This window comes from Pelophylax lessonae, assembly GCF_965119305.1.
Source record: "Pelophylax lessonae genome assembly, chromosome: 5".
In the NCBI taxonomy this organism is placed as follows: Eukaryota; Metazoa; Chordata; class Amphibia; order Anura; family Ranidae; genus Pelophylax; species Pelophylax lessonae.
In genome coordinates this window covers 17299416-17319409 of record NC_138772.1, presented here as the reverse complement: position 1 = coordinate 17319409, position 19994 = coordinate 17299416, and the positions used below count along the sequence as shown (strand labels likewise).

The window sequence follows — 19994 nt, the reverse complement described above, 5'->3', positions numbered from 1 at the left end:
TTTTTGTCATTTTTGTTGGTTTTTTTTTAACGAGTAATGGCGGTGATCTGCGATTTTCTTTTGCGGGACTGCGACATTGTGGTGGACAGATCGGACCCTTGACTGACATTTTTGACACTTTTGGGGTTACCAGTGACATTACTACAGTAATCAGTGCTATACATATGCACTGTTACTGTAAAAATGACACTGGCAGGGAAGGGGTTAACTTTATTAGAGATGCAGTGACTATGTGTGTCCCTAGGGGTGTGCTTCTTACTGTGCAGGGATGTGGCTGTGTGTGTAACAGCACAGATCAACGGTCCTACATAGCAGGACCGTTAGATCAGTGCTTTTACACAGGGGAGAATGACAGGCGGCTTTGTTTACATTAGCCGACTGCTTTTCTCCCTTCACAGCGGACGATCGCGAGTGACCGGCGGACATCGGGTCCGCCGGTCATACGCACGGAGGTGCCCGTGAACGAGCCGAGGCAGGAGCGCGCCTCCGGCGGCGCGCGCTCGCCCACTATTGGCTCCCAGGCTAGTGACGTACCGGTACGTCACTTTGCCTGGCCGGGGCTGACCGCCGCAGTATATGGTTAATGAAAGGTGAATTGTTTTTGTTTTACACAGAATGCCAAGCCTTTCAAACTAGGAATTCAGCTCACCTTTAAACCATTCTACGCTTGTCACCGGCTGCGCCGTTCTGCAGGATAATGTCACCAAGTGCCCCACCACCACCGTCTGGTCTGTCAGTTCCTCCACAAAAGCCGGTGCTGCAAAGATAGACAATCGCAGTCAAACAGTAAAATTATCTAAACGTGGCTTCATCAGTCTGACATGTTTCAGGTCTGTATGGTCTCAGCGTAGCCAATCAGATTCAAACCAGCACTGAAAAAAGTCAAGAGAACACAACATTGAATTTTTTATTTATTTTGTAACCACATGACCTCCGGAAGATTTACCGCCTTTCCTTCCAGGCTATTCTTTGCGATACGGCACTGCGTTACTTTACTGACAATTGCGTGGTCGTGCAACGATGTACCCAAATAAAATGTATGTCTCTTTTTTTCCCCCCAAATACAGGCATACCCCACTTTATGTACACTCACTTTACGTACACTCGAGAGTATGGACAAAGCTTGGTCAGCTTGACAGGGCACTCCTACCGGTTTTTAACATTGGCGTTTATGGTAAATCTTGGTCAGCTTGGTAAGGCACTGCTCCCTGTCTAACATTGGCGTCTATGGGAAATCTTGGTCAGCTTGGTAAGGCACTGCTCCCTGTCTAACATTGGCGTTTATGGGAAATCTTGGTCAGCTTCACATGGCACTGCTCCCTGTCTAACATTGGTGTCTATGGGAAATCTTGGTCAGCTTCACATGGCACTGCTCCCTGTCTAACATTGGTGTCTATGGGATATCTTGGTCAGCTTCACATGGCACTGCTCCCTGTCTAACATTGGCGTCTATGGGAAATCTTGGTCAGCTTGGTAAGGCACTGCTCCCTGTCTAACATTGGCGTTTATGGGAAATCTTGGTCAGCTTGGTAAGGCACTGCTCCCTGTCTAACATTGGCGTTTATGGGAAATCTTGGTCAGCTTCACATGGCACTGCTCCCTGTCTAACATTGGTGTCTATGGGAAATCTTGGTCAGCTTCACATGGCACTGCTCCCTGTCTAACATTGGCGTTTATGGGAAATCTTGGTCAGCTTCACATGGCACTGCTCCCTGTCTAACATTGGCGTCTATGGGAAATCTTGGTCAGCTACACATGGCACTGCTCCCTGTCTAACATTGGCGTCTATGGGAAATCTTGGTCAGCTTCACATGGCACTGCTCCCTGTCTAACATTGGCGTCCATGGGAAATCTTGGTCAGCTTCACATGGCACTGCTCCCTGTCTAACATTGGCGTCCATGGGAAATCTTGGTCAGCTTCACATGGCACTGCTCCCTGTCTAACATTGGCGTCCATGGGAAATCTTGGTCAACTTAGTTAAGGCACTGCTCCCTGTCTAACATTGGCGTCTATGGGAAAACTTGGTCAGCTTCACATGGCACTGCTCCCCATCTAACACTGGCACCTATGGGAAATTTTGGTCTGCATTGGCATGGCACTGCTCCCAAACCATAAGTGACAGGGACACTAAACTTAGAGAGCACTGAGAGGGGACCCAAGACTACAACATATCCAATTGTTTGGTCGGCCAGCTTGCCTAGGTAACCTACCATGTCATAGTCCTGGGTCCCCTTAACATGCTTCCCAAGTTTGGTATCATTGTCACTTATGGTTTGGGAGCAGTGCCATGTCAAGCTGACCAAGATTTCCCATAGAGCTAGTGTATTTACATGCATTGAGAAGTGAAAAAGGGTATTGCTTCACTTTAAAGCAGAGTTCTGGCCTCTGGGGTCAAATTTAGATAAAAATACCCCCAGGACAGTCAGGGCTAGTACATTCCACAATGGCTAGCCTCTGATCTGTCCCGGGTTGCACTTACCTTTTAGAAGAAATACTTACCTTGAAAAAGTATTGTCCAGCGCTGCCATCTCAGGTGTGGGCAGCTTGAAGCCAGCGCGATCCTCTTCCGTGTCCTCTTCCGTCTTCTTCTGTCCCACGATGCACTGCACCGGCCCCGCCGTCACTTCCGCAGCGTCATCCCTGCACAGCTTCTGGGCATGCCCAGAAGCTGTTTAGCAAGGTATGACGGCGCCTGCACCGGGACTGACGTCGGGGCCGGTGCAGGCGCATTGATTCCTGGGAGCGATGACATTCAGCTCCCAGGAATCATTGCAAAGCCAGGAAGTGACGAATCGCCGTGGCCGCCGAGGGGAGGAAGAGGAAGTAAGGTAAGTATAATTTCTTCTAAACCAGGTAAGTAAAAAAAAAAAATTGCGATTATCCATTTGTTTTTCAGGTGACCCAGAGCGAGAAGATGGAGGTAAGTTTTATTTTAGGGTGGAACTCCGCTTTAAGTACATTTTCATTTTACATACATGCTCTGGTCCTATTGTGTACTTATAAGTGGGGTTTGCCTGTAGAGCTTTCTTTTGGTGGTAAGAACACAATATTCAGGGCTATGGGAATTGAATATCGTCACTGACACACACACACACACCTGCACAGGTTGAACTGGATGGACTGTTGTCTTAACTACTATGTAATTGATAACCCCTGTAGTTTTTATTTTTTGCGCTATAAACAAAAAATGATGACAATTTTGAAAAAAAAAAAAAAAAAAAACAATATTTTTTACTTTCTGCAATAAAACATTCAAAACAAAAATTCAAAATAAAAAAAACAAATTTCTTCATCAGTTTAGGCCAATTTGTATTTTGCTACAAATTTTTGTTCAAAAAAAAATCCCAATAAGCGTATATCAGTTGGTTTGCGCAAAAGTTATCGCGTCTACACTCTATCAGCCCATTCCCCACGGTTATTGCCTTTTCACTTGACCCTCCCTTCTAGATTGTAAGCTCTAACGGGCAGGGCCCTCTAATTCCTCCTGTTTTGAACTGTATTGTAACTGTACTGTCTTCCCTCACATTGTAAAGCGCTGCACAAACTGTTGGCGCTATATAAATTCTGTATAATAATAATAATAATGTGATATATTTATTGAATTTTTATTTATTTATTTTTACTACAAATGGTGGCGATCAGTGTCTTATAGCGGGACTACAATATTGCGGTGGACAAATTGGGACACTAACTGGCACTTTTGACACTTTTTTGGGGACCAGTGACATTGATACAGTGATTAGTGCTAAAAATGTGCACTGTCACTGTACTAATGACACTGGATGGGAAGAGGTTACCATCAGGGGTGATCAGAGAGTTAACTAAGTGCCTAGCTAGTGTTTTAGTACAGTTTGGGAGGATCTTTTACTAGGGGAAGATTTGGATCCTAGTCCCTGCTTTGCAGGAATCAATGCCTTCCCTCCTGACAGAACAGTGATCTGCCTTGTTGACATAGGCAGACTGCTGTCCTGCCTCTGTACCGAACAGAGATGTATAGTAACTAAGTAGAACGACTTCACTACTGTACTTAAGTACTGAAAGGCGGTATCTGTACTTTCCTAGAGTAGAATTTTTTTCTCCTACTTCCACTTTTACTTCACTACATTTTTTCGATGATTTCAATACTTCTACTCCAATATTTTTTTTTTGTGCTGCATAGTTACTCGTTACAATTATAAAAATTACCACTGCCAGAACAGTAGATGGCAGGTTTCATGAAGCTCAAAGCACGTGTATTATCAGCGCATACGAAAATAAATGCTACTGTATGTATAAATAAAAGCTGCATTTGAAATAATAAAAAAACAATATGATGTTCAAACTTTTGACTTCTTTCTTTAATAACTACATAACACAGTACTTGTACTTTTACTTTCAGTACTTGAGTAGCACAATTTTTAAAAAAGCTACTTGCAATACTTAAGTACAAAAAATGTTGAATACTTTAGTACTTCTACTCAAGTCACTTTTTGATCGAGCACTTGTACTTTTACTCAAGTATGGGTTTTGAGTACTTTATACAACTCTGGTACCGAATGATCAGCGGCTGTCGGCGGACATAGAGTCTGTGGTACCCGCAGATCAGCTCCTGCTGTGTACAATCACAGCAGGACCGAGCAGGTGCTCACCCCCAACCCGGAAGCGTCGAATCATGTACTAGGTATGTGATCTGGCGCAGTATGTAAGTTATATGGTCGGAAAGTGGTTAAAGGGTTACGTTTATTAAACTTTTATGAACATTACATCGATTGCCAAAGTTTAGCAATAGTACAACAAAACATACTAAACAAAACAGTGTACCGAGACGCAGCTCGGTCAAATACACAAAAAAAAAGGGGGGGAAGTTAGATCCATTTGTCTATAACAAGTTATCTTATTGCAGAAGAAGAGACCAGAACCTTCACATACTTTACGTACTTTATCATACTTTATCAAAACAATGCAAATATAGAATAATAAACTATGCACCAGGTACAGTAGGGAGGAAGAAAAATGCTGACTATGACCCTAAGATCACCATCCCTACAGTCAAGCATGGAGGTGGAAACATTATGATTTGGGGCTGTTTCCCTGCTGAAGGTACCGGCCGACTTTGCCGCATTGAGGGGCCAAAGGACGGGGCCACGTATTGTAAAATCTTGGATAAGAACCTTCTTCCCTCAGCCAGAACACTGAGGATGGGTTGTGGATGGTTCTTCCAGCGTGACAATGACCCAAAACATACCGCCAAGGCAACAAAGGACTGGCTCAAGAAGAAGCACCTTAATGTCATAGAGCGGCCTAGTCGATCCCCAGACCTTAATCCTATAGAAAATTTATGGAGGGAGCGGAAACTTCGAGCTGCTAAGAGACAGCCAGGAATCCTTAAGGATTTAGAGAAGATCTGTAAAGAAGAGTGGACCAAAATCCCTCCTGAGATGTGCGCAAACCTGGTCACCAACCACAAGAAATGTCTCACCTCTGTGCTTGCCAATAAGGGTTCCTCCACTAAGTACTACGTTTTGTTTTGCTTGGGGATCAAATACTTATTTTACTCACTGAACTGCAACTCAATTTATAACATTTGTATCGTTTTTTTTTTCTGGATTTTTGGTTAATATTCTGTCTCTATCATTTAAAATACACCTATGATAAAGATTATAGACCCTTCATTTCTTTGTAAGTGGGCAAACTTACAAAACCTGCAGGGGATCAAATAGTTATTTTCCCTGCTGTATCCTATGGTCAACAACAGTACATAAACAGGAATACAAGAAAACCAAGGGCTATTCTGGAGCCACCATAGCCTGTGAATCTAATCAGGGGGAACACATTTTACTAAATTTCTTAGGGCAGCCTCTTGCTTCATTAGTTATTTATACATGGGAAGAGCCTTATTAATCAAAGTAAGTCAAAATGAGAGGGAGGGAGGAGTTGCCAACTTCCAGGTTAGAAGTATGGCTTTCTTGGCATATAAAAACAATAAACCTAAAAGTATTTTCCTTCCTGCAGGAAGAGTATCCTCCTTAATATATCCCATTAAAGGATTACAAATATTTGGGATTTGGAGGGTTGTGCTAGCAAAATTAGTCACAACGTTGAATTTGATTGGTTGTAAATGGGTAGTGCTTCTCAACTCTTATGTGACTAATGGAAGGACAGGTTTTTTGGACTTCCATGTAGGAGCACAGGATACCAGGACACAAAAAAAAAAGTTGTATGAAGATCTCCTAACATGTACTAGCATGCCACATTTTCCACTGACCACCAATGTAAGGAGCATTCTTCCCACTGACCACCAATGTAAGGGGCATTCTTCTCACTGACCACCAATGTAAGGGGCATTCTTCCCACTGACCACCAATGTAAGGGGCATTCTTCTCACTGACCACCAATGTAAGGGGCATTCTTCCCACTGACCACCAATGTAAGGAGCATTCTTCCCACTGATCACCAATGTAAGGAGCATTTTTCTCACTGACCACCAATGTAAGGAGCATTCTTCCCACTGACCACCAATGTAAGGAACATTCTTCCCACTGACCACCAATGTAAGGAGCATTCTTCCCACTGACCACCAATGTAAGGAGCATTCTTCCCACTGACCACCAATGTAAGGAACATTCTTCCCACTGATCACCAATGTAAGGGGCATTCTTCCCAATTTTGTTTATTAAAAGTCTTGCAATCAATAAGCATAAAAACAATATACACAAATATATATACATATTTACATGAAAAGGGGAAAAAAAATACATAGCAAATTCTGCTCTCAAATAAAGACTGCCTTTACAGCAAAAACAAAACTCACATCATGAAACATCATTACCGGGAAAAATAATCTTAATAAAACTCACACCACCACACCAGACATCAAACCTGCGAGGTCAAGAAACAAAACCACTCCCATTATGCATGCAGCCCTTCTTCAAAAATGAAGATATTAACCAACAAAAGCTAAGGGTGTGAAAGAAATAGCATAGGAAAAAAGCTTTTCACCCAGAGATGGACAGTTCACCAAAAGCAGGTCTGATATTCCTCCACACCCTTATCCAGACCGCTCGAGGCTCCCTGCCCTTCTCAAGACCCCGAATCTTCCCAACCTCACCCAGAATATCGTACACCACCACCTCGACAGGGAGGACTTTCTTCCGCAGGGTAATCTGGCACCGTGCATTCCACGTGAAGTAACGGACAACTATACTAACTAGAAAAAGTGTATCCAAATCAAAATCCCAGCGAGTCGGGAATGCCCCGTACACCCACTCCGCATAACTCATGCGATAGAGAAAGGGGATGCCTAGAGCCCTCCCCACCCTTTTATACACCTCTATGTTAAAGGGACACTGGAGCAAAAAGTGGTCCATAGACTCCACTTTACCAACACACTCCGCTCTAGGACAATCCCGATCATCCACAGGGCGATGCTTCAGGTTCCCTCTCACATAGAGCCTTCCATGGAAAGCGAGCCAGGCTTGATCCCTAAACTTCAAAGGGATTCTTCCTAAGTTAATTAAACGCAACCCCTCCCTCATTACGGGGCCTGGGCAATCCCTTAAGGTCAGCGACACACTGAAAGCAGAGCCCAAAATCCTCTTCTCCAGAAGCTTTCTGGGGAGGGACTTGATATCCCCCACTGTCACCTGCCACTGCCTAAGTATTTTCAGACACGGGGCAACATAAGCCGGAAGCTTGCCATGTCGGACTCTCAGACTTTTCACTGGCCCGCCATCTTCCCAGCATCGCAGAAAAGGCCTAAACCAAGATTGAAAAATACCCACCCATCCCGGCGGGGTCTCTGCTAACATATTACCAAGATTATACTTTAAAAAAAGCAGAGAAAAGAAAACTATAGGGTTGACCATTCCTAGACCACCCTCCCGCCTGGACAGGTAAGTTACATTGCGTTTGATCAGGTTCAGCCTATTTCCCCATAACAGTTGGAAAAAGCAGCTGTACACCCTTGCATAGAGAGATTCCGGCAAGATACAGACAAAGCTGACATATAAAAAGATTGGGATCAGGTAAGTTTTAATCAAGTCAACCCTTTCCCTCAAGGAAAGTTTCCATTTCTTCCAGCTTGCCACCTTGGCATTGGCATTCAACAACCTGCTTTCCCAATTTCGATGACCATAGTCACCAGGACCAAATTTGATGCCCAACACTTTAATTTCCTGCTGGGGCTCTGGGAAGGCATCCGGAAGTTCGAAGCTTTCACCCTCCTCACCCATCCAGAAAACTTCACTCTTTTCATGATTGATTTTAGAGCCAGAAGCCTCAGTGTACTGCTCTATCACAGAGACCACCTCCTGCGCCTCCTCCATCCCAGAGATAATAACAGACACATCATCGGCATAGGCCACGACCTTCAAAGGCGGCACACCAGCAATGCCCAAAGGCACCCCACACAACGATCCACTCTCTAACCTTCTTATGAAGGGGTCGATTGCGAATACATATAGCAGGGGGCTCAAAGGACACCCCTGGCGCACCCCAGAGCCAACCTCAAAAGGCCGTCCAACCCAACCATTAACAAGTGGGAAGCTCTCAGCCCCTTTATATAATGTTTTCAGCCAATCAATAAACCTCCCCTGCAGGCCGTATCTACCAAGTAGCAAATACAGGTATTCATGATTGACTCGATCAAAAGCCTTCGCCTGATCCAATGCCAGCAAGTACTTTCTCCATCCAGCAGCCCTGCATCGCTCCAAAGCCTCCCGGACAGCTAAAATTGCTGAAAAGGTACTTCTGCCCTGGACCGAGCAGTGCTGATGATTGGACAACAAATCGCCTGCTACTGATGACAAGCGCCAAAAAAGAATCTTCGCCAAGATCTTTCTATCAACATTGAGAAGACTGATGGGGCGCCAGTTCTCAATTATTGAGGGGTCTTTACCTTTTGACAGAAGAATCACAGCGGATTGCCTCATGGAGGGAGGGAGAGAACCCTCATCTAAACAGCTGTTATAAACCTCAGTTAAAAAGGGAGCCAGAATGGACTTAAAACACTTGTAAAATTCAGCTGTCAACCCATCTGGCCCAGGCGACTTTTTGGTAGCCAGCTTCTCTATAGCATGAACTACCTCATCCGCTGAAATTGGTTCTGTCAAATCCATCAAAGGCAATGTATCATTTCCCAATCCTGGAGTAGAATCCAGAAAGCTTTCCATCCTGTCCCGACTAAGGTCCTTTCTTCCCAGAAGGTCTGCGTAATATGACCTGAAGATCTCCAGGATCCCTGATCTGGACTTCACCAGGGAACCCGTACTATCCCTCAGACCTATGACCGTCTTAACTGCTATGCCTTGCTTACAGTTCTGGTAAAGATCAGGCGAGTGATATTTCCCATAATCTCTCTCCAGAACCAAGGAGGCATGCCGGTCGTATTGACACTTCCTAAGAAGAAGCTTTACCTCCGAGATCTCCCCTGGATCTCCTCCATACGAGACAAGATGATCAAGCTTCCTCCGCAAATGCTGGTAGGCAATATACATACCAAGCTGCTTCTTCTTACTTATGGCCTTGAAAAGTCCAATCGCCCTTTGTTTTACAAGCTCCCACCACTCTGACTTACTGCTGCAAAAGTCCAGAATAGAAACCTGTGCCTGAAAAAAATCCTCAAAGGATTGTCTTACCTCTACATCTTCCAGGAGAGCCGAATTCAGTTTCCAGGTACCCCTTCCCCTGGGTGGAGTGTCCGATGCATTCAGAGTCACAGACAGCATACAGTGGTCAGAGAACTCCACCGCCCTCAACTCAGGAGCCGAGAAAGCAGAGTTCTCCTTTAAAAAAAACCTATCTATCCTACTCTGACTATTCCCTCTCTGAAATGTGAATCCCGTGCTGCCAGGGCAGTGCTTAATGTGCACATCTACCAGGCCTGCTTGTCTAACCATATCTCTAAGAAAAACGCTATCATAACCCAGCCTGTCTATGGAGACCCTCCTGTCTTCAGGCCTAATTATGGTGTTAAAGTCACCTCCAAAGACAACCTGCTGGGATGTAAAAAGGAAGGGCTTGATCTTTGTGAGGAGGCATTTCCTGTCCCATTTTGACTGCGGTCCATAGATATTGATCAGGCGCAGGTCCTGCCCCCTAACAGAGACGTCTAAGACCATGCATCTCCCCATTTCTACCTCAATTATCCGCCGGCACGTTACCATATCGGTTTTAAAAAGAACCGCTACTCCGCTGCAAGACCAAAAGGAGGGACCGCATCTCCACTCCCTTTTTGCTAGATGGACATCGGCCAAAGTATTGAGCCAGGTCTCTTGCAAAAATAAAATCTCAGCATCAAACTCACTGAGCAAAAATAAGGCAATATCACGAGCTCTTGCAGATTTCACGCTGGCGACATTAATGGTCGCCACCTTTATCAGAGCGGGCACTGCCATCAGGATGATTGGGGTAGTCGTTTCTTAACCTCCACCACACTCTCATCACCCGAAACAGCTCTCTTTACACTATGTGACTCCCCCTCATCCATAGATGATAAACAAATAGATAAATCCGACACCAACTCCTCCCCTGATAAAACCGAAAATGTGTTGCCAAGAGGAACCCCTCCTGGCTCTAACTGTAAGGAAGAAACGACCACTTTACTGGTCTTCCTCTTCTTCTTTTTCTTCCTCTTTGTCCTCTCCCACCCCTCCTCATCCGAATCCTCCACAACAGAGGGTGAGACATGGGACATGGACACCCCTCCCTCAACCCCATCGACCCCACCACCATCCAGCACCCCTGCACCCTCTTGGCCGCGTTTGCGGTGTCGAGAGACAGGGACTGGAGGTGGAGTAGGCCGAGGGGGAAGATCCACTATACCCGCCCCCCCCAGCAGCTTCCGCTAGTCTGGAGGATCTACGCACAGTAGATGTAGGAAAAACCACAGGAGGGACAGACTCAGGGACCACATCACCAGGGGAAACAAAATCTGACACAACAGACACAGGAAGGACAGACTCAGGGACCACATCACCAGGGGAAACAGAATCTGACACAACAGACACAGGAGGGGCAGCAACAATTTCCTCTCTAACTTCAGCTGCTTCATCTTCTTTATCAAGCCTCTGCAGCTCAGTCTCCAATCCTGGCAAGTTATGCAGTGCCTCTGGGCACTGGCTATATGGATGACCCAGCTGCTGGCACAAATTGCACCGAATCTGGGTGCATTCTCTGGCCAAATGGCCTAAATCCTGGCACAGTGAGCACTTCTTGTGGGTGCAGGACGATGCAAAGTGGCCTTTATCACCACATTTATTGCACACCTTAGGCTGACCTTGGTAGAAAAGGGTCAGCCTATCCCTACCCAGAAAGGCTGAGCAGGGAAGGTGCTGAACTACATCGCCCAGCACCCCCAATTTTAGTGACACTGTCCAGGCCCCTGTCCATATCCCATGCTCATCAAGGACCTTCCGCAGTGGAGTGAGGACCTCGCCATATCGGCGTAGCCATACTAATAAATCAGCCTCTGGTATGGATTCGTTACGCACCAAAATGGTCACTGATTTTATCAGAGGCTGCCTTGAAATCACTTTTGGCACCAAACCACTCCACTGCTGAAGGCCCTTGCACCTCCTAAATCTCTCCCAGAAGAGATCCAAACTTTCAGGTTTTACAAACGACAAATAAAATTCATAACTCCCCACCGGGCAAATTAAAGCAAAAATATCACAGGCTTTAAACCCCATTTCCAAAATCAACTCAGCCACCCTCCCCCTTACTGGTGGAGTTCCATCCCCCACCCACCTCAACTGTACCACATTCCTCCTCCTATACCCACTAAACCTCCCTGAATTTTGACTAATAACAGAATTCCCACCACCCACCCTGGTGTGACTCCCCAAAGCTGAAGCATAGCTTCCAACATTCCTCCCAGTAGAAAATCCATCAGTTTTTTTTAAATTATCTGACACACACTTAGCAGATAATGATTGCACAGATTCGGTATTGATCTGTGCAATCGAATCTTTCCTCTGCTGAGCAGGAGGAGAAATGTCATTTTTATTTTTCCCAGCATTACTAACCCCTTCACCACCACCCACCACATTCATTGCTTTAACATTAATGTCATTTTTTATACTTGCTGGGATATTTATTATTGCTGTTGTCTTCACAGCAGAATCCATAGTTGCTTCTGCACTGGTAAGAACTCCAGCTGTCATCTTCTCTTCCACTAGGACAGGGTTTTCAGCTGTGGATATAGCATTCTGTTTTAACACAGCAACAGGTGAAACATTGCAGGAGACTTCCATAGCTGCTTCACTTCCAGCACTATGTTGATCACCTCCCCCACCAGAAATCAGCTGGTCAATCAGCACTGGAAGACTGGGAGGCTCAGGTGAACATGAAGCATGCTCTTTGGAGCTGGCAGCCATTTTGCTTGCTGTGGGACTACTGGTCTCAGCCCGACCAGCAAAATCCATGCCTGGGGTGTTAGATGCAGGTCCATCCACATTCATCTGATGGTCCGGGAATTCATTGGTCAGGGATTTTCCTTGCATGTCTGCACTCGGTTTCTCCACAGCAGAATCTCCAATAGGTAGCTGTATGCAGAGCTCCTTCTCACCTGGGACACCATCCACTACAGCAAGTGGGGCAGACATGCTGGAAGGCAGCATGATGTACTGGGATTTCTCCACCAGTACTGGCTTTGCTGACTTGAATCTCCTCTGCCCATCCTCAGGGATTTCTGATGGATCATCAGAAAAGACAAACTTGTCTGCTTTCAGGGGTGACTCCATCTCCTGGATAAATGTCAGGGATCCATGTCCACTCTCAACCCCCTGGCTGGTTGCCGCTGGTGATTCCCAGTTCTGGCATGGGGGGAGAGGTGCAGAGGCAGATGGAGCCGGGTCATCCATTAACTGAGGCTGCTGATCCACAGAACTTGCTGATGCTTGGCTGGTAAAACGCCTCTCATTGTCAAACTTTTCTTTAAATGCTCCACTTCTGTCTTTCAGCCTTTCCAATAATAAAGATTGTTCCTTTACCTTTTCTTCCAATTCCTGTAACTCAGGCTTCATGGCTGTGCGATTTTTACTCCAGGCCTGGAAATACTTAGTTTTGAAGGATTTGTGTTCAGCCTTCAAAACTTTAAGTTTTTCTTCCGCTCTCCCAATCGCCCTAAAACGATTGATAACCTTCTGGCTGAAGACATCCGCATTCTCACCAGGGCCTGGACCCACAGACAGGTCCTCCACCTCCTCCTCCTCCTCACTAGGCCCCGTGTCATCAGGGGGATCCCTCCCAGGGCCTCCCCCAGGATCAGGCATTGTTCCTGGGCCAAGCTAGCAAGCAAGGCCCAGGCTTGAAAAGGGCTGGTTCTCACAGAGAGCTCCTTGGGTGTGTCCTCCTCCTTCTTCCCACTGACCACCAATGTAAGGAGCATTCTTCCCACTGATCACCAATGTAAGGAGCATTCTTCCCAATTTTGTTTATTAAAAGTCTTGCAATCAATAAGCATAAAATCAATATACATAAATAAATATATACATATTTACATGAAAAGGGGAAAAAAAAATACATAGCAAATTCTGCTCTCAAATAAAGACTGCCTTTACAGCAAAAACAAAACTCACATCATGAAACACATCATTACCGGGAAAAAATAATCTTAATAAGACTCACACCACCACACCAGACATCAAACCTGCGAGGTCAAGAAACAAAACCACCCCCATTATGCATGCAGCCCTTCTTCAAAAATGAAGATATTAACCAACAAAAGCTAAGGGCGTGAAAGAAATAGCATAGGAAAAAATCTTTTCACCCAGAGATGGACAGTTCACCAAAAGCAGGTCTGATATTCCTCCACGCCCTTATCCAGACCGCTCGAGGCTCCCTGCCCTTCTCAAGACCCCGAATCTTCCCAACCTCACCAAGAATATCGTACACCACCACCTCGACAGGGAGGACTTTCTTCCGCAGGGTAATCTGGCACCGTGCATTCCACGTGAAGTAACGGACAACTATACTAACTAGAAAAAGTGTATCCAAATCAAAATCCCAGCGAGTCGGGAATGCCCCGTACACCCACTCCGCATAACTCATGCGATAGAGAAAGGGGATGCCTAGAGCCCTCCCCACCCTTTTATACACCTCTATGTTAAAGGGACACTGGAGCAAAAAGTGGTCCATAGACTCCACTTTACCAACACACTCCGCTCTAGGACAATCCCGATCATCCACAGGGCGATGCTTCAGGTTCCCTCTCACATAGAGCCTTCCATGGAAAGCGAGCCAGGCTTGATCCCTAAACTTCAAAGGGATTCTTCCTAAGTTAATTAAACGCAACCCCTCCCTCATTACGGGGCCTGGGCAATCCCTTAAGGTCAGCGACACACTGAAAGCAGAGCCCAAAATCCTCTTCTCCAGAAGCTTTCTGGGGAGGGACTTGATATCCCCCACTGTCACCTGCCACTGCCTAAGTATTTTCAGACACGGGGCAACATAAGCCGGAAGCTTGCCATGTCGGACTCTCAGACTTTTCACTGGCCCGCCATCTTCCCAGCATCGGAGAAAAGGCCTAAACCAAGATTGAAAAATACCCACCCATCCCGGCGGGGTCTCTGCTAACATATTACCAAGATTATACTTTAAAAAAAGCAGAGAAAAGAAAACTATAGGGTTGACCATTCCTAGACCACCCTCCCGCCTGGACAGGTAAGTTACATTGCGTTTGATCAGGTTCAGCCTATTTCCCCATAACAGTTGGAAAAAGCAGCTGTACACCCTTGCATAGAGAGATTCCGGCAAGATACAGACAAAGCTGACATATAAAAAGATTGGGATCAGGTAAGTTTTAATCAAGTCAACCCTTTCCCTCAAGGAAAGTTTCCATTTCTTCCAGCTTGCCACCTTGGCATTGGCATTCAACAACCTGCTTTCCCAATTTCGATGACCATAGTCACCAGGACCAAATTTGATGCCCAACACTTTAATTTCCTGCTGGGGCTCTGGGAAGGCATCCGGAAGTTCGAAGCTTTCACCCTCCTCACCCATCCAGAAAACTTCACTCTTTTCATGATTGATTTTAGAGCCAGAAGCCTCAGTGTACTGCTCTATCACAGAGACCACCTCCTGCGCCTCCTCCATCCCAGAGATAATAACAGACACATCATCGGCATAGGCCACGACCTTCAAAGGCGGCACACCAGCAATGCCCAAAGGCACCCCACACAACGATCCACTCTCTAACCTTCTTATGAAGGGATCGATTGCGAATACATATAGCAGGGGGCTCAAAGGACACCCCTGGCGCACCCCAGAGCCAACCTCAAAAGGCCGTCCAACCCAACCATTAACAAGTGGGAAGCTCTCAGCCCCTTTATATAATGTTTTCAGCCAATCAATAAACCTCCCCTGCAGGCCGTATCTACCAAGTAGCAAATACAGGTACTCATGATTGACTCGATCAAAAGCCTTCGCCTGATCCAATGCCAGCAAGTACTTTCTCCATCCAGCAGCCCTGCATCGCTCCAAAGCCTCCCGGACAGCTAAAATTGCTGAAAAGGTACTTCTGCCCTGGACCGAGCAGTGCTGATGATTGGACAACAAATCGCCTGCTACTGACGACAAGCGCCAAAAAAGAATCTTCGCCAAGATCTTTCTATCAACATTGAGAAGACTGATGGGGCGCCAGTTCTCAATTATTGAGGGGTCTTTACCTTTTGACAGAAGAATCACAGCGGATTGCCTCATGGAGGGAGGGAGAGAACCCTCATCTAAACAGCTGTTATAAACCTCCGTTAAAAAGGGAGCCAGAATGGACTTAAAACACTTGTAAAATTCAGCTGTCAACCCATCTGGCCCAGGCGACTTTTTGGTAGCCAGCTTCTCTATAGCACGAACTACCTCATCCGCTGAAATTGGTTCTGTCAAATCCATCAAAGGCAATGTATCATTTCCCAATCCTGGAGTAGAATCCAGAAAGCTTTCCATCCTGTCCCGACTAAGGTCCTTTCTTCCCAGAAGGTCTGCGTAATATGACCTGAAGATCTCCAGGATCCCTGATCTGGACTTCACCAGGGAACCCGTACTATCCCTCAGACCTATGACCGTCTTAACTGCTATGCCTTGCTTACAGTTCTGGTAAGGATCAGGCGAGTGATATTTCCCATAATCTCTCTCCAGAACCAAGGAGGCATGCCGGTCGTATTGACACTTCCTAAGAAGAAGCTTTACCTCCGAGATCTCCCCTGGATCTCCTCCATACGAGACAAGACGATCAAGCTTCCTCCGCAAATGCTGGTAGGCAATATACATACCAAGCTGCTTCTTCTTACTTATGGCCTTGAAAAGTCCAATCGCCCTTTGTTTCACAAGCTCCCACCACTCTGACTTACTGCTGCAAAAGTCCAGAATAGAAACCTGTGCCTGAAAAAAATCCTCAAAGGATTGTCTTACCTCTACATCTTCCAGGAGAGCCGAATTCAGTTTCCAGGTACCCCTTCCCCTGGGTGGAGTGTCCGAGGCATTCAGAGTCACAGACAGCATACAGTGGTCAGAGAACTCCACCGCCCTCAACTCAGGAGCCGAGAAAGCAGAGTTCTCCTTTAAAAAAAACCTATCTATCCTACTCTGACTATTCCCTCTCTGAAACGTGAATCCCGTGCTGCCAGGGCAGTGCTTAATGTGCACATCTACCAGGCCTGCTTGTCTAACCATATCTCTAAGAAAAACGCTATCATAACCCAGCCTGTCTATGGAGACCCTCCTGTCTTCAGGCCTAATTATGGTGTTAAAGTCACCTCCAAAGACAACCTGCTGGGATGTAAAAAGGAAGGGCTTGATCTTTGTGAAGAGGCATTTCCTGTCCCATTTTGACTGCGGTCCATAGATATTGATCAGGCGCAGGTCCTGCCCCCTAACAGAGACGTCTAAGACCATGCATCTCCCCATTTCTACCTCAATTATCCGCCGGCACGTTACCATATCGGTTTTAAAAAGAACCGCAACTCCGCTGCAAGGCTCAGCCGCAAGAGACCAAAAGGAGGGACCGTATCTCCACTCCCTTTTTGCTAGATGGACATCAGCCAAAGTATTGAGCCAGGTCTCTTGCAAAAATAAAATCTCAGCATCAAACTCACTGAGCAAAAATAAGGCAATATCACGAGCTCTTGCAGATTTCACGCTGGCGACATTAATGGTCGCCACCTTTATCAGAGCGGGCACTGCCATCAGGATGATTGGGGTAGTCGTTTCTTAACCTCCACCACACTCTCATCACCCGAAACAGCTCTCTTTACACTATGTGACTCCCCCTCATCCATAGATGATAAAGTAGATAAATCGGATACTAACTCCTCCCCTGATAAAACCGAAAATGTGTTGCCAAGAGGAACCCCTCCTGGCTCTAACTGTAAGGAAGAAGTGACCGCTTTACTGGTCTTCCTCTTCTTCTTTTTCTTCCTCTTTGTCCTCTCCCACCCCTCATCATCCGAATCCTCCACAACAGAGGGTGAGACATGGGACATGGACACCCCTCCCTCAACCCCATCGACCCCACCACCATCCAGCACCCCTGCACCCTCTTGGCCGCGTTTGCGGTGTCGAGAGACAGGGACTGGAGGTGGAGTAGGCCGAGGGGGAAGATCCACTATACCCGCCCCCCCAGCAGCTTCCGCTAGTCTGGAGGATCTACGCACAGTAGATGTAGGAACAACAGGAGGGACAGACTCAGGGACCACATCACTAGGGGAAACAGAATCTGACACAACAGACACAGACTCAGGGACCACATCACTAGGGGAAACAGAATCTGACACAACAGACACAGGAGGGGCAACAACAATTTCCTCTCTAACTTCAGCTGCTTCATCTTCTTTATCAAGCCTCTGCAGCTCAGTCTCCAATCCTGGCAAGTTATGCAGTGCCTCTGGGCACTGGCTATATGGATGACCCAGCTGCTGGCACAAATTGCACCGAATCTGGGTGCATTCTCTGGCCAAATGGCCTAAATCCTGGCACAGTGAGCACTTCTTGTGGGTGCAGGACGATGCAAAGTGGCCTTTATCACCACATTTATTGCACACCTTAGGCTGACCTTGGTAGAAAATGGTCAGCCTATCCCTACCCAGAAAGGCTGAGCAGGGAAGGTGCTGAACTACATCGCCCAGCACCCCCAATTTTAGTGACACTGTCCAGGCCCCTGTCCATATCCCATGCTCATCAAGGACCTTCCGCAGTGGAGTGAGGACCTCGCCATATCGGCGTAGCCATACTAATAAATCAGCCTCTGGTATGGATTCGTTACGCACCAAAATGGTCACTGATTTTATCAGAGGCTGCCTTGAGATCACTTTTGGCACCAAACCACTCCACTGCTGAAGGCCCTTGCACCTCCTAAATCTCTCCCAGAAGAGATCCAAACTTTCAGGTTTTACAAACGACAAATCAAATTCATAACTCCCCACCGGGCAAATTAAAGCAAAAATATCACAAGCTTTAAACCCCATTTCCAAAATCAACTCAGCCACCCTCCCCCTTACTGGCGGAGTTCCATCCCCCACCCACCTCAACTGTACCACATTCCTCCTCCTATACCCACCAAACCTCCCTGAATTTTGACTAATAACAGAATTCCCACCACCCACCCTGGTGTGACTCCCCAAAGTTGAAGCATAGCTTCCAACATTCCTCCCAGCAGAAAATCCATCAGTTTTTTTTAAATTATCTGACACACACTTAGCAGATAACGATTGCACAGATTCGGGATTGATCTGTGCAATCGAATCTTTCCTCTGCTGAGCAGGAGGAGAAATGTCATTTTTATTTTTCCCAGCATTACTAACCCCTTCACCACCACCCACCACATTCATTGCTTTAACATTGTCATTTTTTATACTTGCTGGGATACTTATTATTGCTGTTGTCTTCACAGCAGAATCCATAGTTGCTGCTGCATTGGTAAGAACTCCAGCTGTCATCTTCTCTTCCACTAGGACAGGGTTTTCAGCTGTGGAAATAGCATTCTGTTTTAACACAGCAGCAGGTAAAGCATTGCAGGATATTTCCATTGCTACTTCCATTCCACTTCCAGAACTATGTTGATCCCCTCCCCCATCAGCAATCAGCACTGGAAGACTGGGAGGCTCAGGTGAACATGAAGCAGGCTCTTTGGAGCTGGCAGCCATTTTGCTTGCCGTGGGACTACTGGTCTCAGCCAGACCAGCAAAATCCATGCCTGGGGTGTTTAATGCAGGTCCATCCACATTCGTCTGATGGTCCGGGGCTTGCATGTCTGCACTCGGTTTCTCCACAGCGGTAACTCCAATAGGTAGCTGTATGCAGAGCTCTTTCTCACCTGGGACACCATCCACTACAGCAGATGGGGCAGACATGTTGGATGGCAGCATGGTGTACTGGGATTTCTCCACCATTACTGGCTTTGCTGGCCTGTATCTCCTCTGCCCATCCTCAGGGATTTCTGATGGATCATCAGAAAATACAAACCTGTCTGCTTTCAGGGGTGACTCCATCTGCTGGATGAATGTCAGGGATCCATGTCCACTCTCAACCCCCTGGCTGGTTGCCGCTGGTGATTCCCAGTTCTGGCATGGGGGGAGAGGTGCAGAGGCAGATGGAGCCTGGTCATCCATTAACTGAGGCTGCTGATCCACAGAACTTGCTGATGCTTGGCTGGTAAATCGCCTCTCATTGTCAAATTTTTCTTTAAATGCTCCACTTTTGTCTTTCAGCCTTTCCAATAATAAAGTTTGTTCCTTTACCCTTTCTTCCAATTCCTGTAACTCAGGCTTCATGGCTGTGCGATTTTTACTCCAGGCCTGGAAATACTTGGTTTTGAAGGATTTGTGTTCAGCCTTCAAAACTTTAAGTTTTTCTTCCGCTCTCCCAATCGCCCTAAAACGATTGATAACCTTCTGGCTGAAGACATCCGCATTCTCATCGGGGCCTGGACCCACAGACAGGTCCTCCACCTCCTCCTCACTAGGCCCCGTGTCATCAGGGGGATCCCTCCCAGGGCCTCCCCCAGGATCAGGCATTGTTCCTGGGC

The 19994-nt window shown here is 46.5% G+C and overlaps 1 protein-coding gene across 1 annotated transcript in view; it reads right to left on the bottom strand.

Annotated features, from left to right (window-relative positions):
* The window catches only part of OBSCN (obscurin, cytoskeletal calmodulin and titin-interacting RhoGEF), a 740285-nt gene that overhangs the window by 27462 nt on the left and 692829 nt on the right, over positions 1-19994 (bottom strand). The window contains exon 112 of the mRNA XM_082257722.1: positions 650-757. Coding sequence (XP_082113848.1) covers positions 650-757 — 108 coding nt within the window. The remainder of the gene's footprint in view (positions 1-649; positions 758-19994) is intronic.